Below are 24,390 nucleotides of genomic sequence, written 5' to 3'. Positions count from 1 at the left end.
CAAAGTGGACTTTTATCCATATTAAAAAAAGCTAACTGGGAAGACTACACAACCTTCTACACAACCCCATTCGCAAGGCCATTGCTTCAGCTTCTGTAAGCTTTATTCCGGCCGGTAGAATAATTGAAATCATATCGCATTTCCCGGCAGAACTATCAATGCTTAGCAATCGGGAGCCATGAAAACAACCCCGACGGCTGGACTGCATGCCATTCTGCACATTCCGCCTGTAGATGTGGTAGCAAAGAACATAGCGTTAACAACTGCAACCAGGCTCGGTGCCTCGGGGTAGCTTGAGTGCCGACCATACGGCCATAGTAGTATAGCGTCATCAATCACAAGACGAACAGACTACCTGATTCCCTATCTGCGCATCGAGAGAGATCTTAAGGCCACAATAGAGGTGGACGGTTGGCGCAAGGGTGCGTGGTGACGAGGCGATACATGTGTACACAGATGGTTCCAAAGTAGTGGAAGGAGTAAGGTCTGCGGTATACTGTGCTGATCCGGAAATAAACAGATCCTACAGACTGTAGCGTGAGATGAGAATAGCTTAAGCTGCAACCGTGTTAACTTTTACATTGACAGTCAAGCAACAATTAAGGCAATAATCTCGCATAGCACAGCATCTAAATGCGTGTTAGAGTGTAAGCAGTCTCTGGAGAGAATCGGGACAGGGAGAAGCATACATCTATATTGGGTCCCAGGGAATATGGGAATAGATGGAAATGAAAAAGCGGATAAGGCGTCACATGCCTTTAAATTAGGCTTGGTCAGTGATAGCAGATGTAGGAAATGCGGGTTGAAGGAGGTAACGATCGAGCACGTTCTGTGCTTGTGCCCAGCGCTTGCCAGGCTAAGAATCCAGCTATTAGGTGTGATATAGCTGTCAGATCTAGAAGCAGCAAGTGGTTTAAGTCCTAGGAAGCTTCTAGTATCTGCCAAGAGGACGGAGTTATTTTATAACATAGGTCCTGGTTTTTGATAGGGGCTTTCAGTTTGCTCGTTAAAACCAACTTCTGGTAACAGCACGGACTCATTCAGTCTATGTGAGGTCCTCATGGACCGGCCAGTTCAACCTAACCTAACGTAGGGTTATATGTATAAGAAAAATGGTAAACGCGTTATAAATATATTTTAATAAAATTTATATTTTTATTTTAGTTTATTCATGTATTCAGAATAATTTTGTACATATCGCACATTATGACAACATTTGTTCGTATAAAAAAGAAAATCAGATTTTTACTAACTTGAAGCTAAGGCGAAATTAAGTGAATTCCTTTAAAATGCTCGCACCTATATTTGCATTCGAATGTCTCCCATAAAGAAAACCACTAACTTCGCCTTAACTGTCAAGAGGACTATACAATAAATAATAACTAAATCGCACCAAGTATTATTTATTGCATGTACAGTATTGTATTTTCTTTTTTTTATTATTTCTTTTCTTCTTTTTTTTTATGTTTTAAATAACTCTCAAAGTTTAAGCGAATTTTTTTTTCTTAGACATTTATCACAGTTTTAAAAAATTACGAACAAAACTAAATTTTATACATTAAAATTCGAAATTTAATTTTTAAATTCAATAGGATTATTTAATGTCTTCCAAAATTAATATTTTTTTCCATATTCGAAACCATAACTAAAATTCTTCACAAGACGTTGGTTATAAAATTACTCTTCGCTCGCACTTTTAAATCTTTGTGAAAAATTTCAATTCTTGGCATCAAATCAATGGAAATTAAATTTAAGGTCTATAAATTTAAACAAACAAGGAAATTATAATTTAAGTGATTACATAAGTAATGTTAGTAGTTTCGAAACTTATCAGCTTTGTAGTTTTTTTCTCATTACATATTTGCGGCCTAACATTATATTGTACATTTCATACTTGCTTCTTATTTTGAAGATTTTTTCTTTTTACTCTGTGGTAATTGCGCCCAAATACGGAAGAAGTATTCATCCTTCCGACGCAATTTACCACGAGCATATGAATGAATATCCGCGTCCATGTGGTGATCACGCAGCCAGGACGATGTATTACATGAACTTATCTCTGTGCGAGGTTCTTCTGGTAGGCTCAAGTGTCCTGAAAAATAAAACAAAAACCAAAAATTATCACAAGTGGAATAAGTTACGGGATTTATATAAAAAAATCGATGTAGAAATAAAAAAAAAAATTGTCCACATTCACAAAACTATTATTAGGCTGGGTGCGAGTTCGCCTAAATTTTACGTACCTAAACTAATATTCCACTGTTACTTTCCAGCACTGCAATAATTTAGGAAAAAGCTGTCAAAACTGCGCGAGTTGATTTGAAAACGTAAATTGTTTATTTCTCCTAAGAAAATATTAAAAAACGGGAAATTTGGTATTTTTGATGCGTTTTCACGCTTAAAAAGAACAGAGGTCGATTAGGGTCCGCGGTAAGTATCTATCCCAAGATAGCAGTTCAAGAAAATGCAGTGGCTCCGTTTTATAAGGCCTTTTTTCGGACATAGTGGAGCACGTGCTCAATGACCTTTTCCGCAATCTCGAATTCAATAATGTTGGTACGCCTCCAATAACTTCTTTAGGCCAATTAGTGCACTTGGCTGCCACAAGGCTCGATCGAACCTTAATCGCAGCAGGGATCATCGCTCTATAATCTACGATTTACTTAAATTGAATGGACAATAGACATTTATTTGCCCATACAATATTGAAAAATCAATATTTTTGTTTTTGAAATTTGACATCTGAATTTAGGTTGAAAAGTATGCTCATAAAAATTCTTTTTATTTTGCACTGCCTTATCGGCAATTTCCAGTGACTTAGGTCTTTTCTCTATTTATGTAGAAATTTGTCAACTCGCACACAGCCTTAATATCACAATCATCATATATATCATTTCTAATTATTATTATTATTATTTCTAATTGCGGTTTTTATGTACGTGTCCCTTTTTCGCTCTTATTTGGAATCCAAATGTATAAATATAGTTTGGTTGTAAAGATGGAGACTCGGAATATTAGCGAGCTTTGGGCAATTTTGGTCGTAGTGCTTTTGTTTAGCTATATTTTATTAAAATAATTTGTGAAAAATAAACGAGTGTGAGCACACAAAGAAATCTATTTGTACTAAGGCACTATTGTGAATATTCGCACGGCATTACCGGCAGTTGCTATTGTACGCTAGATGGCAGCGCAAGTTGTAAGTTTTAATTAATTGAAGGCAGTTGCTATTATACCCTAGATGGCAGGGCATGCTGTAAGTTAATAGAACAGCCGATTTCTGTTGATATTTGCGCAAGATGCGCACGGGTCAGGCTCGTATATATCATTTATAATTGCTGTTTTTATGTACGTGTCCCGTTTTCGCTCTTATTTGGAATCGAAATCTATAAATAAAGTTTTGGTTGTAAAGATAGAGATTAGGGCTACTAGCGAGCTTTGGGCAATTTTGGTCGTAGTGCTTTTGTTTAGCTATATTTTATTAAAATAATTTGTTAAAAATAAATGATTGTGAGCACACAAAGAAATCTATTTGTACTATGACACCATTGTGAATATTTACACTGCATTACCGGCATTTTCAGTTGTACGCTAGATGGCAGCGCAATCTGTATGTTTTAATTGATTGCCAGCAGTTGCTATTATACGCTATATGGCAGCGCACGCTGTAAGTTAATAGAACAGCCGATTTCTGTTGATATTTTATAAGATACTTTTATATTGGTTACGCAAGATGCGCACGGGTCAGGCTCGTATATATTATTTCTAATTGCTTTTTTTATGTACGGGTTTCGTTTTCGCTCTTATTTGGAATCCGAATCTATAAATAGAGTTTTGGTTGTAAAGATGGAGATTCGGGCTATTATTAGCGAGATTTGGGCAATTTTGGTCGTAGTGCTTTTCTTTAGCTATATTTTATTAAAATAATTGGTAAAAATAAATGATTGTGAGCACACAAAGAAATCTATTTGTACTAAGGCACTATTGTGAATATTCACACAGCATTACCGGCAGTTGCAATTGTACGCTAGATGGCAGCGCAAGTTGTAAGTTTAATTAATTGAAGGCAGTTGCTATTATACCCTAGATGGCAGGGCATGCTGTAAGTTAATAGAACAGCCGATTTCTGTTGATATTTGCGCAAGATGCGCACGGGTCAGGCTCGTATATATCATTTATAATTGCTGTTTTTATGTCCCGTTTTCGCTCTTATTTGGAATCGAAATCTATAAATAAAGTTTTGGGTGTAAAGATGGAGATTAGGGCTACTAGCGAGCTTTGGGCAATTTTGGTCGTAGTGCTTTTGTTTAGCTATATTTTATTAAAATAATTTGTTAAAAATAAATGATTGTGAGCACACAAAGAAATCTATTTGTACTATGGCACCATTGTGAATATTTACACTGTATTACCGGCATTTTCAGTTGTACGCTAGATGGAAGCGCAATCTGTACGTTTTAATTGATTGCCAGCAGTTGCTATTATACGCTATATGGCAGCGCACGCTGTAAGTTAATAGAACAGCCGATTTCTGTTGATATTTTATAAGATACTTTTATATTGGTTACGCAAGATGCGCACGGGTCAGGCTCGTATATATTATTTCTAATTGCTTTTTTTTGTACGGATTTCGTTTTCGCTCTTATTTGGAATCCGAATCTATAAATAGAGTTTTGGTTGTAAAGATGGAGATTCGGGCTATTATTAGCGAGATTTGGGCAATTTTGGTCGTAGTGCTTTTCTTTAGCTATATTTTATTAAAATAATTGGTAAAAATAAATGATTGTGAGCATACAAAGTAATAGATTTGTACTAAGTCACTATTGTGAATATTTGCACAGCATTACCGGCAGTTGCTATTGTACGCTAGATGGCAGCGCAAGTTGTAAGTTTTAATTAATTGAAGGCATTTGCTATTATACCCTAGATGGCAGGGCATGCTGTAAGTTAATAGAACAGCCGATTTCTGTTGATATTTGCGCAAGATGCGCACGGGTCAGGCTCGTATATATCATTTATAATTGCTGTTTTTATGTACGTGTCCCGTTTTCGCTCTTATTTGGAATCGAAATCTATAAATAAAGTTTTGGGTGTAAAGATGGAGATTAGGGCTACTAGCGAGCTTTGGGCAATTTTGGTCGTAGTGCTTTTGTTTAGCTATATTTTATTAAAATAATTTGTTAAAAATAAATGATTGTGAGCACACAAAGAAATCTATTTGTACTATGGCACCATTGAGAATATTTACACTGCATTACCGGCATTTTCAGTTGTACGCTAGATGGCAGCGCAATCTGTACGTTTTAATTGATTGCCACCAGTTGCTATTATACGCTATATGGCAGCGCACGCTGTAAGTTAATAGAACAGCCGATTTCTGTTGATATTTTATAAGATACTTTTATATTGGTTACGCAAGATGCGCACGGGTCAGGCTCGTATATATTATTTCTAATTGCTTTTTTTATGTACGGGTTTCGTTTTCGCTCTTATTTGGAATCCGAATCTATAAATAGAGTTTTGGTTGTAAAGATGGAGATTCGGGCTATTATTAGCGAGATTTGGGCAATTTTGGTCGTAGTGCTTTTCTTTAGCTATATTTTATTAAAATAACTGGTAAAAATAAATGATTGTGAGCATACAAAGTAATAGATTTGTACTAAGTCACTATTGTGAATATTTGCACTGCATTACCGGCAGTTGCTATTGTACGCTAGATGGCAGCGCAAGTTGTAAGTTTTAATTAATTGAAGGCAGTTGCTCTTATACCCTAGATGGCAGGGCATGCTGTAAGTTAATAGAACAGACGATTTCTGTTGATATTTGCGCAAGATGCGCACGGGTCAGGCTCGTATATATCATTTATAATTGCTGTTTTTATGTACGTGTCCCGTTTTCGCTCTTATTTGGAATCGAAATCTATAAATAAAGTTTTGGGTGTAAAGATGGAGATTAGGGCTACTAGCGAGCTTTGGGCAATTTTGGTCGTAGTGCTTTTGTTTAGCTATATTTTATTAAAATAATTTGTTAAAAATAAATGATTGTGAGCACACAAAGAAATCTATTTGTACTATGGCACCATTGTGAATATTTACACTGCATTACCGGCATTTTCAGTTGTACGCTAGATGGCAGCGCAATCTGTACGTTTTAATTGATTGCCAGCAGTTGCTATTATACGCTATATGGCAGCGCACGCTGTAAGGTAATAGAACAGCCGATTTCTGTTGATATTTTATAAGATACTTTTATATTGGTTACGCAAGATGCGCACGGGTCAGGCTCGTATATATTATTTCTAATTGCTTTTTTTATGTACGGGTTTCGTTTTCGCTCTTATTTGGAATCCGAATCTATAAATAGAGTTTTGGTTGTAAAGATGGAGATTCGGGCTATTATTAGCGAGATTTGGGCAATTTTGGTCGTAGTGCTTTTCTTTAGCTATATTTTATTAAAATAATTGTTAAAAATAAATGATTGTGAGCATACAAAGGAATAGATTTGTACTAAGTCACTATTGTGAATATTTGCACTGCATTGCCAGCAGTTGCTACCATACGCCAGATGGAAGCGCAAGCTGTAGGTTTTAATTGATTGATAGAATAGGTGATTTCTGTTGATATTTGATAAGAGACTTTTATATTGGTTGCGCAAGATGCGCACGGGTCTGGCTCGTACAATAAAATTAGAATTTCTTCTTGCAAAGCGATATTTTCCAGAAAGAAAGCTTCGTACAGATAATTTTCACTTAACTTACTTATATTGGAGGAGAGAGACAATCTCAGTTACTTTTAGGAGGTTATAGCACAACTCGCTATAGGGCAATAATAGGCCTCTCGAAAACTAACCTAAGAATTCTCTGTCTGGCTATTCTTAAAGGACGCTCTAGACTTAAGAGCCATATGCAGAAAAAGGACTTACAATCGAATAACACATGTCGATTTTTGATTGATCAGCGGAGACGGCTGAACCTATACTTTTGGAAAGCGATGCAATCTCAAGACGTAGGGCTAAGTTTTTGGGCTCACCATGGCCATAGCATTTCCACATTCAATCCCTCAAGCCATGCTTCATCAAGGAAGTCGGCTTGAATGAGGTGCTGAAAAGTCCCTTGCGACGCTACTTACAACACATTTCACATCAGAAAATAACAACATCTACACTCCAAATACCGAGTGAGTGAGTGAGTACCAGCATTAGTGACAAATACAAAAATCTAATTGGCATTAAACACGTTTGCCAAGTTCAAATCGCCGAGTCCAGATAGGATATTCCCAGTAGGCTCAGACGGTCTAGCTATGCGGATGCTTAAAAACCTTGTCGATGAAGTACAAAAATATCCAGCGGATGTCCTCAACTTGTCTTTGTTCATCTTCGTCATCTCCGAAAAATGGAAAATGGTGAGCGTGATACCGCTACCTTAGCCTGGGAAACCAGCTAACGTAGGATAATCATAATGTCCGATATGTTTCCTATCGCCAGTAGCCAAGACACTCGAAGCCATTCTGCTACTCTTTTCGACCGCAAACCTGCATATTGCCAATCATTAGCATGGCTTTCGAAAACTACATAGCACCACAATCACGCTAAGCGCCATAAACACTCGGATAAACTGGGGATTGAATCAAAGGCTTCACCACAGAACAGTACTCGTAGCGCAAGATTTAGCCAAAACTTGTGATACAGTCAACCACGGCAAGCTACTGCAATACTTGAAAGGGTCTTACTTCCTCCTATTATCAAAAGGTGTCCTGCAAATTACCTGTCTAGTCGACAGGAATCGGTGCAATCCAGCAACGTAACATCTAAGCCCAGAAGAATTAAACAAGGGTTGCCGTAGCGTGGTGTCCCATCCGCTCTTTTTTTAACTGCTAGATATCGAAGCTCCCTTCGCCAACAGAACGAGTTACAATTGTATCCCACGCAGATGACTGCACAATAATGGCTACAGGTCCCCGCTTACCCACTGATGAGCTATGTACTAAAATAAACGACTATCTCCCTAATCTCTCTAGTTTCTTCGCCTCGCGATACCTTACATTGTCACCGACCATATCACCGGCGACCTGACGGCATTACGCTACCGACTGTCTTACATCCAAACAACGTCATACCTAGGGTCGATCAGGATCTCTATTTTGGAGAGCGTGCAACCGCAAATGTACCTAAAATCCTGAGCCGTAATAAAATCCTCAAATCTCTTGCTGGTAGTACTTGGGGAAAAGATAAAGAAACGCTCATTACCACTTACAAAACAATTGACTGGCTGATTGCATGCTACGCGCCGTCAATATGGTCGCCGAGCCTAAGGGAAACTCACTGGAAGAAATTACAGGCTGATCAAAACAACGCTTTCAGAACGGCTTTGGGTTGTCTTGTCCTCAGAACACCATTTACATAGTGAGACGAGGGTACTCCCCATAAGGGAGAGAAATTAAATGCCGAACAAATAGTTACAGAAACTTGGCCATCCCAGCGGGCATCTGATTGATGAAGCCCCGCCTCTCTACCTAAGAAGTCATCTCCGCAAGCGTTAGAGGGAAATACGGCACCTGAAGAAAAAAAAGCCGTTTAAAGAAAAAGGTACAAAAATGTCCTCAGAGACATCCACAAAACACTTCGGACCCCTATGCCGCGAATTGCAAGGCGAACCCCATTCTTAAAGAAAAATATCCGAAACTCCTAGTAGAGGAAAGTAGCCTCCCCACAGAGACGTGAGTCACTCTAACAGTTTAAACTCTTTAACAGTTTAAACTCTTACCTATTCACAATCAACCTCGACATACAGAATGTAAATCCTGCTTGCAACGTTTTCCCACAGATACCAATCATCATCCAATCCAATTACAATGTGGAACCGCCGCCTCTAACACCACTTTCTTTCTGTTCCACTCCTGTTGAAACTGCATTTGTGAATGGTCGCAACAATGGGATGGGCCGAAGCACTGCTACAACAACAACAACAAAATGGGTTGCATAAAACTGAACCAAGTCTCACAATCTTGGAGAACGGGTCGAATAGTCTATATGCCGAAAGCGGAAAGAGTCAGTCAACTGCACCCGAGAGACTACAGACCTATAAGTTTGACATCTTTTCTGCTCAATACCCGAGAGAGATTAATAGATTTATATATGTACAAAATCAAATATGAATGAGGTATTATTCTCTTCAGCACAACATGTTTACACCAAAGACAGGCCAGTTCTTACTGCCTAGCAGGTCATAAGTATAGAGCTCACTGGAACACCAGGAATATGGATAAGGCTGGGGACTTCAACAATGTCTCCAAACGAACAATCATCAACAGTTTCAAATCGATTCAAGTACATCCGGCTTTAACAAATGGGATCGGCTCCATGTTCAGCTGCAGAATGATCATGTCGCAATAGTGCCTATGCGAGGTCACCCGTAAAGAGAGGAATGTCACAGGGTTAGGATGTAGATGCTGGTCATTAAGGAATTGATTAGGTGGTTCGACAGAGAGCCGGTCAAACTCACGGTATATGCAGATAACACTTCAGTCATTATAAGCATAAGCGGCAGATGTCTACCAACAATCAGATCTCTGATATGTACAGCACAAAGATACCTAGTAAATATGGTAAAATGGTCATAGCACGTATATATACTGATGGTTCCAAATAACGGAAGGGGTCGGATCTGCTGCTTACTGCGTCAATAAGGTTTAACAACATTACCAACTTCACGTAATATGATGTCCACACGCCTCCTTATTGAGGCTAGAAATAGTTCACTGCACCGGTCGTGATTTTCTCCAACCACATTGAGCATTCGTAATTTTGGCCGCATAAACTATTTCTGAGCAGTTTCCAACTTCTTCAAATACTTTAATGTATCCAATAACATTGCTGTTCTTTTCTTAGAAATTTCCTTTATTGCATAAATTTTATTTCATTTGGTTGTGTGTGTGTTTGGCTTGGATTTTATATGGAATCAGGGTGCAAATTAGAAAAATTAAAGAACTCCTAATGAGAGGTGTCGTGTGTCCACTGACAATTCTGTAATTTAATAACCCAAGCGGGTTAGAGGGTTTAGAATATACCCGCGGTAGGTATACCTGTCGTAAGAGGCGACTAAAATACCAAATTGATTCAAGCAATATATAGCTTTTCCAACCCAATTTTCAGCCTCAGCGTGGGGAATCCTCTTTTGTTAACAGCCGAGGCTCTGGCGACCACAAGTTCCTCATGGAACTAGGGGGTGGGGACGGCGGGATTGTCTAGAAAGTTTAATGTGGTCATATAAATCGTTCCCGAGATGATCGGGCCAGCACCTTAATGGTGCTTTGTTACCGAAACGTACCGGATCTATATCCTGCAAAAAACCATCAACATCGATAACACTCCCCAAAGCTTTGGGGGAATGTCTTTATCGGCTACGCCGATTTTCCTTGGTATTAATATAAATATGGATTTATGTTGTAACTCACCTGCTGTCATAGCCACATACGGTTCATCCGATTCGAGTGGTTCACTAAGGCCAATTTCATTCTTTGCAAATATGCGAATCATATATCGATGATTTTCTTGTAAGTCACGTATTTGGAATCTTTGCACACCGGCTGGTACACGACCCACTTCGATCCACATTGTTTTCTTCATGTCACGTATTGCAATATGATAACCGAGCAATGGCGCACCTCCATCTGACTCGGGTATACCCCATTCAAATACGTGAGCATTGGCGGCAAGTACACGGGCCTCCAATGGCGCAGTGGGCGGCGAGGGAACAGCTGTTAAAAGAAGATAATGTGTAAACATTAAAATACCTAATATAGATGTCTAACTGTTCAACTACGGCGATCGTTCTATTTTGGCTGCCGGTTCGGAAAAATTCTACCTCAGTACTTCTTGGTTGCACGTCCGTTCTGCAAAGAATTTCCGAGATACCGCGTTTTAAAAAATTTGCTGAGGTAGTTATTTCTCAAACCAATAGACGAAAGAGGTCAATGTATTCAGCCGTCAATATTTTAAATAAAACGATAACCTTATTTTAATCTTCACTTACTTGCATGCGTTTTGAGCGTTATGCTGTCTGTTACGGCTGGTGCACCTATTCCAACCTCATTTTCAGCTGACACTCTAAACCAAATATCGCATTTTTCCTTCAAATTATCCACCGTGTATTGGCGGCAGTGTGCATCTAACGTGATTACCTTCGTCCATTTTGTCGTTGTTGCAGCACGTTTTTCAATGCAGTAGCCTGTTTTATAGTTGAAATAATACAAAATTAAATCAATTAATAAATAAATAAAAATTCTCCTTAAATATCGATTTCAAACTTAATGCACAAACTTCTTTGCCCAAATTTTTCTGAAATTAAACATTATGTCTAAATTGTGCTTGGTCTTCCCATCGCTGAAAGCCATTTGTATCTTAATGGGTTGAGACTGATACAGCCCGAAAACTACTTTTATATGTATCTGACACAATACTCTATCATTCTCAATATTGGTCAAACTTCTTTAAATCGGTCTGAATTGATTTGATTTAATTTGACTTGGTAGGTAAACTGATTTTTGAAAAAAAGCCGGTTCTTTCGGGAAAAAGGTACTCATTACTGTGGCGAATGTTGACCTCACTAGGCTGTTAGTAAATAATCACGCAACAATAACAACATGAAGCAGCCACTCGTATATACATGTACACTAGGCCGGGTCGATTTGTGGGGAGGCAAAAAAATCGCCCATTGCCCTGTGAAAATCATATTCTAGGGATCAAAATAAGAATCTTTGCCGAAGGAACCATACCTCTAAAACGAATTCTGATGTCCCCCCCTCACCCTTTGGGTCGTAGGGGCAAATTTTGAAAAATCCCACTTTGAAATGCCTATGTGTTTTCTTTTTGGAGTTTATTTTTCTCTTTAGAAATTTATTTAGTCAGAACATATGTAAATGAAAAAATGAATTTAACTTAGTAATAGAAAAGAAATTAAAAAAAAAATTATTAGAAATTTGCGTTTTTACAACCCCCTTTTAAAACCAAGGCATCACTGTGATGCATTTGCATGTCGTAAACATAGTTGTATGAGTTTTTTATTCAACCGTTTTAAAAAATGAAGGTATCACTGTGACACAATTGCAGATCGTAAAATTGCTTGTGTTGTTTTTTTTTAAGCCACCACAAGACACAGCAGGTAGAATTGAAATTGCCCCTACCCAAAAGTTCGACCCAAAGGTGGGAACATCAGAATTTGTTTTAGAGGTATGGTTCCTTCGGCAAAGTTTCTTATTTTGATCCCTAGAATACAATTTTCACAGAGCAATGAGCGATTTTTAAATCGACCCGCCCTAATGTACACATTAAAGCTAGCAATACTTATGGACAGGCAACGAAGAGATCTCTCACACACACACGCGTGGTCATCAGCCGAGGTTTTGCTCACGCATACATACGCATATGACTATGAGATACGCATAAACTACAAATATACATGTACCAAGCAGGAGATTCTAGAAGGTGAAATTTGGAGAAATATGCAGACGAGGCAATATAGAGTATAAAAGCAGCGCAAGCTGAGGAATCAGTAATCAGTTTGATTTAAACACGCTTTTAGTTGTGAAGTGAAGTATAATTGTGAAGTACTCCCAAAGTGAACTAAATAAATAAAGACTAATTTGCTATACTGAACATTGGAGTGATTTATTCAACAGTTTAGCGATTCGAACGTTAGCAGAAGCAGAGGAAATAAGCGGAATTTCCCTAAATTCGTTATATTACTTACTTAATTGGCGCGTAAAGGTTTCAACAATTATGACCGTCCAACAAGGCGTGCCAGTCACTTCTTCTGAGGGTTAACTGGCGCCAATTGGTAACATAAATGGAATTTAAATCGTTTTCACCTGGTCCTACCATCGTAGTGGGGTTGCCCCCTACCTCTGCTTCCATAGATAAAAATACTTTCTTAGCCATAGCTTGACCAAAGAGGATAAATATATTAAGAGCCACCAGTCTGCTACGAGTGGCGAGTAACTCGGAAATTAAAAAAATTGATGCCTAATGTTTTCAATGAGCATTTATCCATATCGTATAGGCTACATATACAAATTTGATTTTTGGAAAGAGAATTATTTAATTAATTAAATACAGTCGGAAAAATAAAAACAAATACCCCACGAAAAGGTATAAACACATATATGCACATCTCGCCCAAACAAATCCTGCGATTACCCTAACCAAATCCATTATGCAAAGTAACGAGTGACGTCTTTTATTATATTGTGACGAATATTAACAACACTAAGGGATACTATCATCTCTAAGCCGATGCTAAGCAGTGACATGTATGAACATCATTAAATCAATCATTATGTCTACCCATATGTCCATACGAGCAGCGGAGAAGAGACGCACAAACACATGCATCTATCTTATCTGAGATGCTCACAAAAGAAGGCAATAATTTGTGCAAGTATTACTCAAATATCCACGCGCATATGAGAAGCTATAAACGTAGCTGTCAATCTGATAACTAACTAGTAAATTCTAGAATAGAAAAGCCTAGAAATATGCAACGAGGAAACCAGACAGTATAAAAGGTAGCAACAGTAGAGACACGACAATCAGTTTTCATTAAGCACGCTATCTGTCGAGCAATAGAAGTGTTATTTTGAAAGTAGTGTAATAAAGACCATTTTGCATTATCGAATTTTGGAGTTATTTATTCAACAGTTTAGTGATTCGAACGTTAGCAGAAGATTTGGAATAAGCGGATTTGCAGTAAATTCGTTACAATATTTATCCTCTTTGGCTTGACTAAGTTGTTGTCTGCGTAAAGTTCGTACAGCTCATCATTAAATCTTCTTCGGTACTTGCTGTCGCCAACGCGTAGAGGTACGTTAATCTTTCGATGAAATTTTCTCTGGAACACTGCCAGATCCGCTTCATAAATCGTTCGATGAACTTTTCTCTAGAACACTCCCAGATACGCTTCATCTGAGCCGATACTTCTGATGTTGTCATGGCCAATACTTCCGCACCATATACCTGTAGAGCATGATTTTCTCTTAACGGTACCCTTTATAATTGGTCAATATGACGAGTGAAGTTGTATTGGCTTATCTAATGTTGGCCTGAATCTCTGTAAATCTTTTCGCTCCGTATCCCACGAGTGAGCTGATCTATTTAGATATAAAGAGTTAGAACTTGGAAGTTCGGGCTATGTGTAAAAATCCATGCAAGTGGGAAAAACTACTTAGAGCCATAAACCAGAAAGTGGTCAGGGTGATCCCTTTGCATGCATCTGAGGCAGCTCATTACTTCCGTCCCTGGGTAACCACTATCTTTTAGAGGGCTACCGCGCTCCCGTGAAAACCCCAGCAAGGTAAACGCTTATTGGGCAATGATTTGAGCATGTTTCTTAAATGTCTGCGATCAGATCTATCATGTTGGGTTTAAGATGGGCGCACGCAACTCGTGATCTCACTATTACCCGAATTACTCAATCCTTGCCAACAAAATTCAAATCCATGTCTGGTCGGCTATAAGGGCGTATCATAAGCTAAAGGTAATTTAGCTGGAATCGTAACAGGCAGTCTATCGAGAGGATAAATATAATAAGAGCCGTCACTCGTTACTTTTTGCCATTTCCTCGTTGTTTTCTATGAGGTATCGCTTTTTTTTGGGCGCGATGTGCAGTAAATGTGTTCTATACATTTTCGCAGGCTATTTGTCTTTATTTTTCCGACTGTATTTAATTAACTAATTAACTCTCTTTCCAAAAATCACATTTGCATAAGGTGCCTTCACCGCATGGACAATTAAAAAATGTCCCTCATGGAAAACATTAGGCATTAATTTTTTAAATTTCCAGCGAGTTACTCGCCACTCGTAGCAGACTGGTGGCTCTTATTTATTTATCATCTTTGGTGCGAGTACTATCGTGAGCAAAGGGGGAAAGCAAAACATCGTTTTTTTTTTTAAAGGAAAAGCAGAGGGGGAAAGGCGTAAGTTTGCAATAGCGCCTGAGAATTTTAATAAGCATTTCTATGAAACACGGATGGCACAAAGTCCGTGGCACATTGGTTGTAACTGAAGATATCGTAAAGAAATTTCGCATGCCATTATTAAACACATTGGAAAACATGGAAATGTATAAACAAAGAGGACAAATATAATAAGAAACGTCACTCGTTAGGTTAGGATAGGTTAGGTTAAGAGGGCGTGCGTGAGTGTTACCCACACTTCCACTCGGAGACGTTTTTGTCCATTGTGAGTGCCCTCAGTATGTACAGGGTGGCGGCAAATTCGTTTAGCCCCATTACCTCCTAGTGGTCCTCAATGAACCACTTGCTTCCCCTGATTAACCCAAGAAGAAGCGAGACGTCCACCTTCCCAACATCTGTCAGGCTGTCAAAGAAGCGTAAGCCCAGAAATCTGAGCCTTCTTCTTTGAAGCGCTGGACATCGGCAGATAAAGTGGTAGATCGAATGTCTTCTATACATTTTTGTGGGTGTATTTGTGTTTGTAACAGACTACGAGTGGCGAGTAACTCGCTGGAAAGAAAATAATAATAATGTTTTCTATGAGGGACCTTTTTGAATTGTCTCCCATTTATCCATGCGGTGTAGGCAGCTTATGCAAATGTGATTTTTGGAAAGAGAATTAATAAATTAATTAAATACAGTCAGAAAAATAAATACAAATGACGCAAGAAAATGTATAGAAGACATTTTATGCACATCTCGCAAAACAAAAAAAAAACAGCAACTACCTATTAGAAAACATCGAGCAAATGGCTGCGAGTAACGAGTGACGTCTCTTATCATAATTTATCTTGCACAACAACGAAACCGGTTTGTCTCCTAACAAAAATTGAAAGCGATGCCAGAAAATCGTTCCAAAATAATTCTAACCTTACCCTATAGGGAACATTAATACAAAAAAAGAAAAACATTTTATAATTTGACATACCAGTTATTGGTGAACCACCATCGTTCGCTGGAACGTCCCAATCAAGCGTAACACTACGATTCGTCACATCAGGAATGCGCAAATTTTGTGGCGGCGATGGTGGGGCTGTTATTTTTTTAAGTAAAAATAAATAAATTGAATTTTATATATACATAAGTATGTTCATATTTTAAGTATGTTTGCAGCGAATATGAAAATAGCAGTTGCATTTTTATCCAATTTCGTCAACTAGATTCTTTTTTTTTGTTTTTGATATTTAAAAAAAAACTTCTACGAATTTTGTAACCGAAACTATGCAAATAAATTTTCAAAACGTGTTCGGAAAAATTCGAAAGTTGGAGAAAATTTCGAACATTTTATTTAGTATTCTGAATTTCTTTGAGTAGCCCAATCTATTTAAGTCTTACGAGGTCCAAGTTAGAGCTTACGAGTTTTTCCTGAAAACAAGCGAGATTTTCGAGACTCAAGAAGTCGGCTTGTCACAATATCCTCGGTCTAGAGCTCCTTCATATTCAATTTAGTCGCAGTCATTAATATCCCCTAATCTGATTCCGAAGAAACTTGCAGTTTCAACAGGGTTTGTTCCACATTGTAATTGAAAAGATGGTTGGTGTCATGTGGGGACACTTTATAAGCAGGACATAAATTGATATCTAAGCTTTGGTGATGCGGAGAGCGAATAGTTCTTTTTATAATTATATTATTTATTATTTTTCTGCACATTATGTATGTTATTTTATATGCTTATTTTATTTGTTTGTTTGTGTAGAAGAACAGAGGTCGCTATACACCTTTGTATGTATTTAATTGGGGCGAGCACTTGAGCTCTAATGCATTGGCTGCATTTTGAGCCATCTTTTTTGCTATGAAGAACTCCAATTTGGAATAAAAATTGTAAACTATGTCTTGGGAATATTTCACTAACCAGTTGAGAATTACAAGCGCACTCAATGGTTAATGAGACAAACGAAAGAAAAATGTTCTTATTTTAAGTCACTTAAACAATTGGGTATGTCGTGTTTGATTCTGAATAAGAAAAAGTTCAACTTATTACAATATCCCGATTAAAGTTGAGCTTGAGTGGCGCAAGTCTCCCTGGGGAGATTACTTTCCTCAACTGCGCATTTAGGGTATTTGCCTAAGAACGGGGTTCACCGGGCAATTAATGGTGTGGTAGTCTGACACCTTTTTATGAATGTTTCTGAGAGCCTTTTCCCGCTCTTTTCCTTCCTACGGTTGAATTCTTAAGTGCTGAATTTCTTCATAATATTTACGGAGATGACTTCTTAAGTTCCTGGGTGGCGGGGCCTCTTCAATCAGTTGTCTTTTGGGATGCCCAGGTTTCTGGGTATTCAGCAAAAACTGTTTGTTCAGCATTTTATTTATCATGATGATACATAATGTTTTGGAAACAGAAGAAGACATCCGTGACATTTCTGAAAATGATGTTTTGACAGGTTTGCAGTTTCTTCCAGTGGGTTTCTGTTCATTATATTGCCTTTTCATATCATATTTGTATAATTTTGTCCATAGTATTTTAATTTTTCTATCTGGAGGTACGAGAATGTTGCTTTAAATTGTAGCTTACGATTGCTTCTTGAACACATGCAAGACTTTCGAGAACTCGGCTTTTCGCTAGATTCTGACATCTCGAAATACTCGTAAAGCTCAGGAGCTTCTTGACATTCAAATTATGCTCGGGTTTTCAGTTCACCCTGGCTTCGGCCGCTGAGATTATCAGCAAAATTTTATTTAATCGAACAATCGAAGTAACCTTAGCTGGAGATTAAACTCGCACTAAAAAGCCGGGCATTAGTCGCATTTCTGCGAGAATTGCGGGATTAAATTGAATGTCGAGAAGCATGTGAGTCTTAAAAGTATTACGTGATTACATATGTTGGGGAGAGGCTGATATTTGTGGGAAGCTTCTTTTCTAAGGAACCAGAGATATCGTAAGCTCTATTACAATTTACAGATCTCTCAAAATTAACCGATTGAGCGATTTTTGTGTCGTAACAAGTCAGGCCGGTTATCCCTGTTTTGCGATAACTGACACCAAGTCTTCCTCCACCTGCCTTTCCCAAGTCAGTGGAAGTCTCTCCATTCTCCTGCTTCCAAACTGCGGTGTCGACTGAAATACTTTCTTGCACTAAGCATCTTCGTCCATTCGCATATCATGAAATAGCGACCGAAACCATTGGGCTTGCATTCGCTGCAGTATCTTCATATCTATATAAAGCTCATACAGCACGTCATTATATCTCCTTCGATACTTGCCGTCGGCATCACAAACAGAACCATAAGTCTTTCGGACGACTTTTCTCTCGAACACTCCAAGAGACACCTCTCCCAACACCGTCCGTGGTTACGAGCCATACATCAGGCCAGGTATGATGAGCCAGGCCAGGTATGATGAGAGGCTTGTAAAACGTTAAATTGGTTCGTCGAGATAGGACTTTACTTTTCAATTCCCTACTCAGTCCAGAGTAAACTTGTTGCCAAGAGTTATTTTCATTTGACTTCAAAATAAAAAACAAAGCCCTCTGAAACAGACTTTTTAACTTATACTTTGTCAGACGCAGACTAATTTGGCTACAAAACTGCATACTCAAAAAACTTCAGGTAACTCAAAATAAAACGGTTGAAGTTTCGTAAAATTTTCACGAATTTTTTTCGAAAATGTTGTTGCTTAACTCATGGAAGTTTTTTCTTAAATAATCAGAAAAAAATATTTAACTAACGAAATTTGATAAAAATTGCTACTGGTACATATTTTCGTGTTCGCTGCTGTATATAAATGTATTTTTGCATTTCAAACAATGTACATACCTAAATTTTCCCAAGCTCGTACTGATTTTAGTATTTTTATTCGATTTGCATAAATTTAGATGTAGCAGCGTTGGCGCATAAGGGGTTAAGCAAATGTTAGTTAGCAAAATAACTATGAAAAGTAGAGAACTACCGGACCTCGATTTTTCGTGCTGCTACGAGCAGTTTTGACGCTTATTACTAATGCATGCTATAAGTCCGCAATGGGGTCGTACTATTGCATGGGATAACTAACTCCGTGCAATCTGTGCACATTGCAAGACAAAGCGAATCCACCCATTAAGGGCCGTTTTCACCATCTTCAGTTAGTATTGTGACGAATATTAGCATCACTAAGTGATACTCACTTCACTAATCTGATACTAAGTAAATAAAGGCACAACAACAACGCTATTGGTTGTGAAGTATAAGTGTTATTGGGAGATACTTTCAAAATAGTCTAATAAACACCATTTTGCATTATTGAATATTGAAGTTATTTATTCAACAGTTTAGTGATTCGAACGTTAGCAGAAGGTTTCAAATAAGCGGAATTTCACTAAATTCGTTACAATATTTACAATTATCGATTTAGCCGGGGTTGGTCACTCTTGTTTGGTGAAAACGAAAAAGTCAGGTAGGTAAAGTAAGTCCAGGTAAAATCTAACTTAATAGCAGATGGTGAAAACGGCCATAAGACTTATGCAAATTACAGATTACTTATAAGTTGAGAGCTTCCAATTCGGCCGAGATTGGACAAAGCTCTGCTCGGTTCAGTCCGATTTTAAAAACATTTGTCTGGTCGTTCTCTAACATATGTACATATGCAAATGTATTATTTTAAATCGACTAATGTTGTTGTAGCAGTCTATTATTTGTAAAAGTTAGGAAACAATATGCTCTGATTTCTTTTTGACCAACACATCATGATCATTATTAACATTAATTGACGCTTAACCGCTTAAGCGATAACTGAAGCCAATGGAAGCACCAAGGGAGGTCAAATATTCCTTAGTGGAGCCCAACTGAGTTCAAACTTGGAGCTACAAATGTGGCGCATTTTGCTTGGACCATATTTTGGTTTACAGGCGATTTATTTTTTTTTAGCCGGGATAGTGCTTTTGTAACTTCTTCGTTGCCGGATAGTGGAACGTATCTTCCATCGGTATGGGGGTCCCATGTTCCCTCTACCTATATTTAGCAATGAGGAAAAGCGCCTTCACCATAGTTTAATTACGTCCATTGCATAGGCTAGAGGGTGGTCATTTTTATTCTTGCTGAAAATTTACCCCGCCTTGAAACCGTTCGCCATCCGGTGGACTTTCTGGTTGAACGCCTTTCAGGCTTACATGTCTTTCTTTTAACTAGACGTCTCATTTCTCTCTTCGCGTAACGACAACGACGCCATAGACCGCGAGATAGTTTTGCTCGCGTAAGATTTTCCAAATCGTGTCGGAAGGTATAAGTTTTACAATGAACCCGAACTGGAACATAGAAATTTACAGGCAGCTCTTTCTCGTGCGGACGTGTTTACTGTGCATCGCCCCAATCAGTAGGCGCTACCATACGCAAATTGTCATCAAATTTCTCTCACGGAAAGAAACTTGTGGTTTCAACAGTGTTGAACCATAAGGATGCTTATGTTAGATGCGTTGGTTTCATATTACCAATACTATTGAAAGGATATTATTTGGTGTTGTCTGTTACAGTATCCAGAACGAAGTGGGGCTAGAGTGACTCTTGTTGTTGTTGTTTTTGTAGCGATAAGGATACCCCCGAAGGCTTTGGGGAGTGTTATCGATGATGATGGTCTTTTGCCGGATGCAGATGCGGTACGTTTAGGTAACAAGCACAATTAAGGTACTAACCATCTCGGGAACAATTTGGTATGACCACATGAAACCTTCTAAGCCATCCCGCCTTCCCATTCCCTAGATCCATAAGGAGCTTGGGGTCGCCAGAGCGTCAGCTGTAAAAGAACAGGATTCGCCACGGGTGGGTGAGGTTCGCAATTGTATTGGAGAAGCTATATATTGCGTTGGCAATCCCTTGGAAGGGTTTCGCTACACAACCCCTTGAATAAATTTGGCATTTTAGTCGCCTTTTACGACAGGCATACCGGCCGCGCGTATATTCTAAGCCCCTTAACTCGCTAAGGTAAATGACTTGTGTCTCTCTGCATAGTTTGCTTCCTTTTGTCGTGCTCACCATTCCTTCTTTAAATATGAGCAGCAAGTTTCGCAAGAATACCTCCTCGCCTATTTTGTGAGCTTTTCTAAGCTCAAGTCATATAGATATGTATGTATTCACATATTGTTCAGTATTTTTAAGCCCACAAAGCAAAGTATTGAATGAAGATAAAGCCATAGCATATGAAATTGTTCCGTTAATTTATATAATAACTAAATGTTTCCACTTACTTATCTTTCGGCTTACAACTATTTTGTCTTCAGTCTCAAGAGCTTCACTAATTCCAGCATCATTCTTTGCGTAAATTTTAAATTGATATGCCCGATTCTTTAGCACATTATTAACCAGAATATTTGTAACGTTACCGTTCGTACTACCAAGTAGGCGATATTCAGTTTCATGGAATTCTTTAAATTCGACAATATATTCGATAATCTTTGAGCCACCATCGCTTTCTGATGGTTCCCATGCGAGTGTGAATTCCGTATCTGTCATACCGAAGACTTCCGTTGGAGCACGTGGTGGTGATGGTTTGTCTATGGGGAGTAAATCAAAAAAAATTATATATTGAGAGTAAATTACAATAGCTAAAAGATAAGACCATAAAAAAAAAAAAAACACAAGTACAAGGTGCGATATAACTCCGAGGAGATTTAGGCCAATAAGCCTGAAAATATACAGTGCTCGCTGTGATAGACAGCGACATAGTAAGCAGCTATCTAATCGGCTGCCTTCTTGGTGACACCTTGGTGTTACAACCAGTCTGGATTAGAGAATTAAAGCTCAATATATGGCGACTAAATTTGATAATGTTTTTTAATAGTTTTGCATGTATTTTTTGTTACGGACGTTTTTAATTTAATTCGTAGCTTTTCAGCTTTACACCTACCCAAGGTGAACCCTCTCTTCAGCGAATCGCATAAGCACCGTGCTAGCGTAGAACTATTGCTTTAGGGGACAGTACTAGTGTTAATTCAGTTTCCACGTAGTGCTTTCAACTGATACTTTTAGAGGTTGGTATTTACAGACCTTTTGAACGTGTTCCTAACTGGTTCAGTCTTGGTGCCTCTGAAAAAGTTGCAGCCTTTGAGCTCAGAATTCAGAGCTGCCGGTACACATGTGGCTGGCAACTGCCTCGCTGTGCATCCGATTAGCACCAGTTCGGATATAGTTATTAAACCTGTAGTGCGAAAGTATCGCTTTGCTGAACTGACTCCCAGGTTTTTTGCAGGATGCTGCAAAGCGACTGCTGGGTGGAATATCATTATATTGACTTGCGTTTAGCAATGCCTTTCCTCAGATTTGCTTTTTCACAAGAACTCATCGACGAACAAAGCCCTATTACAGAATGCGGTTCAATATGTTGTGGGCTGAGTAAGTTCATTTATGAAAAGTTCTCTGACATAGCGTGTTCTTCAACTAAATCCGGAGATAGGACTTTTTTAAACTTGAAGGCGAGAAACGGTGATATTTGGAGAGGCTTCTCCTTTTTAAATTGAGGACGACTACAAACTCGACATCTCAATACTTCGTATCGAATATGACGAAGCCAGTTGGTAACAAGTAAGGAAGTTTAACTTCGGGTGTAACAGAACATTACATACTCAGTTGAGAGCTATGGTGACAACATAAGGGAAAATAACCATGTAGGAAAATGAACCGACGGAAACCCTGGAATGTGTTTGTATGACATGTCTATCAAATGAAAGGCACTAAAGAGTATTTTATGAGGGAGTGGGCCATAGTTCTATAGGTGGACGCCATTTAGGGATATCGTCATAAAGGTGGATCCGGGTTGACTCTAGAATTTTTTTGCACGGTATGGGTATCAAATGAAAGGTGTTAATGAGTATTTTAAAAGGTAGTGATCCTTAGTTCCATAGGTGGACGCCGTTTCGAGATATCGCCATTTAGGTGGACCAGGGGTGACCCTAGAATTTGTTTGTACGATATGGGTATCAAATTAAAGGTATTAATGAGGGCTTTAAAAGGGAGTGGTGGTAGTTGTATAGGTGGTCGCCTTTTTAGAGATATCGCCATAAAGGTGGACCAGGGGTGACTCTAGAATGCGTTTGTACAATATGGGTATCAAAAGAAAGGTGTTAATGAGTATTTTAAAAGGGAGTGGGCCTTAGTTCTATAGGTGGAAACCATTTCGAAATATCGCCATTAAGGTGGACCAGGGGTGACTCTAGAATGTGTTTGTACGATATGGGTATAAAATTAAAGGTATTAATGAGGGTTTTAAAAGGGAGTGGTGGTAGTTGTATAGGTGGTCGCCTTTTCGAGATATCGCCATAAAGGTGGACCAGGGGTGACTCTAGAATGCGTTTGTACAATATGGGTATCAAAAGAAAGGTGTTAATGAGTATTTTAAAAGGGGGTGGGCCTAAGTTCTATAGGTGGGCGCCTTTTCGAGGTATCGCAACTTAGACTTTGTTTGTACGATATGGGTATCAAATGAAAGGTGTTAATGAGTATTTTAAAAGGGAGTGGGCCTTAGTTCTATAGGTGGACTAGGGGTGATTCTAGAATGTGTTTGTACGATATGGGTATCAAATGAAAGGTGTTAATGAGAGTTTTAAAAGGGAGTGGTGGTAGTTGTATATGTGAAGGCGTTTTCCAGATATCGACCAAAATGTGGACCAGGGTGACCCAGAACATCATCTGTTGGATACCGCTAATTTATTTATATATATAATACCACGAACAGTATTCCTGCCAAGATTTCAAGGGTTTTTTATTTCGCACTGCAGAACTTTTTCATTTTCTTCTACTTAATATGGTAGGTGTCACAACCATTTTACAAAGTTTTTTCTAAAGTTATATTTCGCGTCAATAAACCAATCCAATTACCATGTTTCATCCCTTTTTTCGTATTTGGTATAGAATTATGGCATTTTTTTAATTTTTCGTAATTTTCGATATCGAAAAAGTGGGCGTGGTCATAGTCGGATTTCGTTCATTTTTGATACCAAGATAAAGTGAGTTCAGATAAGTACGTGAACTAAGTTCAGTAAAGATATGTCAATTTTTGCTCAAGTTATCGTGTTAAGGGTCATGCGGAAGGACAGACGGACGACTGTGTATAAAAACTGGGCGTGGCTTCAACCGATTTCGCCCATTTTCACAGAAAACAGTTAACGTTATAAAATCTATGCCCGTACCAAATTTCAAAAGGATTGGTAAATTTTTGTTCGACTTATGGCATTAAAAGTATCCTAGACAAATTAAATGAAAAAGGGCGGAGACACGCCCATTTTGAAATTTTATTTTATTTTCGTATTTTGTTGCATCATATCATTACTGGAGTTGAATGTTGACATAATTTACTTATATACTGTAAAGATATTAAATTTTTTGTTAAAATTTTACTTTAGAAAAAATTTTTTTTTAAAAGTGGGCGTGAACCATCTCCGATTTTGTTAATTTTTATATATACATATAGTAATAGGAGTAACG

At 38.3% G+C, this 24,390-nt stretch overlaps 1 protein-coding gene across 4 annotated transcripts in view; it reads right to left on the bottom strand.

Moving 5' to 3' along the window:
- Window positions 1-1,131: 1,131 nt before the first annotated feature.
- The window catches only part of sls (sallimus), a 223,826-nt gene continuing 200,567 nt past the window's right edge, over window positions 1,132-24,390 (bottom strand). For 3 of the 4 annotated variants that reach the window (XM_067788667.1, XM_067788666.1, XM_067788669.1), the window contains 6 exons: window positions 21,159-21,464; window positions 18,760-18,780; window positions 15,931-16,035; window positions 11,027-11,221; window positions 10,449-10,751; window positions 1,132-2,092 (listed from right to left, as the gene is read on the bottom strand). In XM_067788667.1, coding sequence (XP_067644768.1) covers window positions 1,902-2,092; window positions 10,449-10,751; window positions 11,027-11,221; window positions 15,931-16,035; window positions 18,760-18,780; window positions 21,159-21,464 — 1,121 coding nt within the window. In that variant the 3' untranslated portion in view covers window positions 1,132-1,901. The remainder of the gene's footprint in view (window positions 2,093-10,448; window positions 10,752-11,026; window positions 11,222-15,930; window positions 16,036-18,759; window positions 18,781-21,158; window positions 21,465-24,390) is intronic. The other variant, XM_067788668.1, reaches the window with a different exon arrangement.

This window comes from Eurosta solidaginis, chromosome 5, assembly GCF_040869045.1.
Source record: "Eurosta solidaginis isolate ZX-2024a chromosome 5, ASM4086904v1, whole genome shotgun sequence".
In the NCBI taxonomy this organism is placed as follows: domain Eukaryota; kingdom Metazoa; phylum Arthropoda; class Insecta; order Diptera; family Tephritidae; genus Eurosta; species Eurosta solidaginis.
This window is presented reverse-complemented; position numbering and strand designations above follow the sequence as displayed.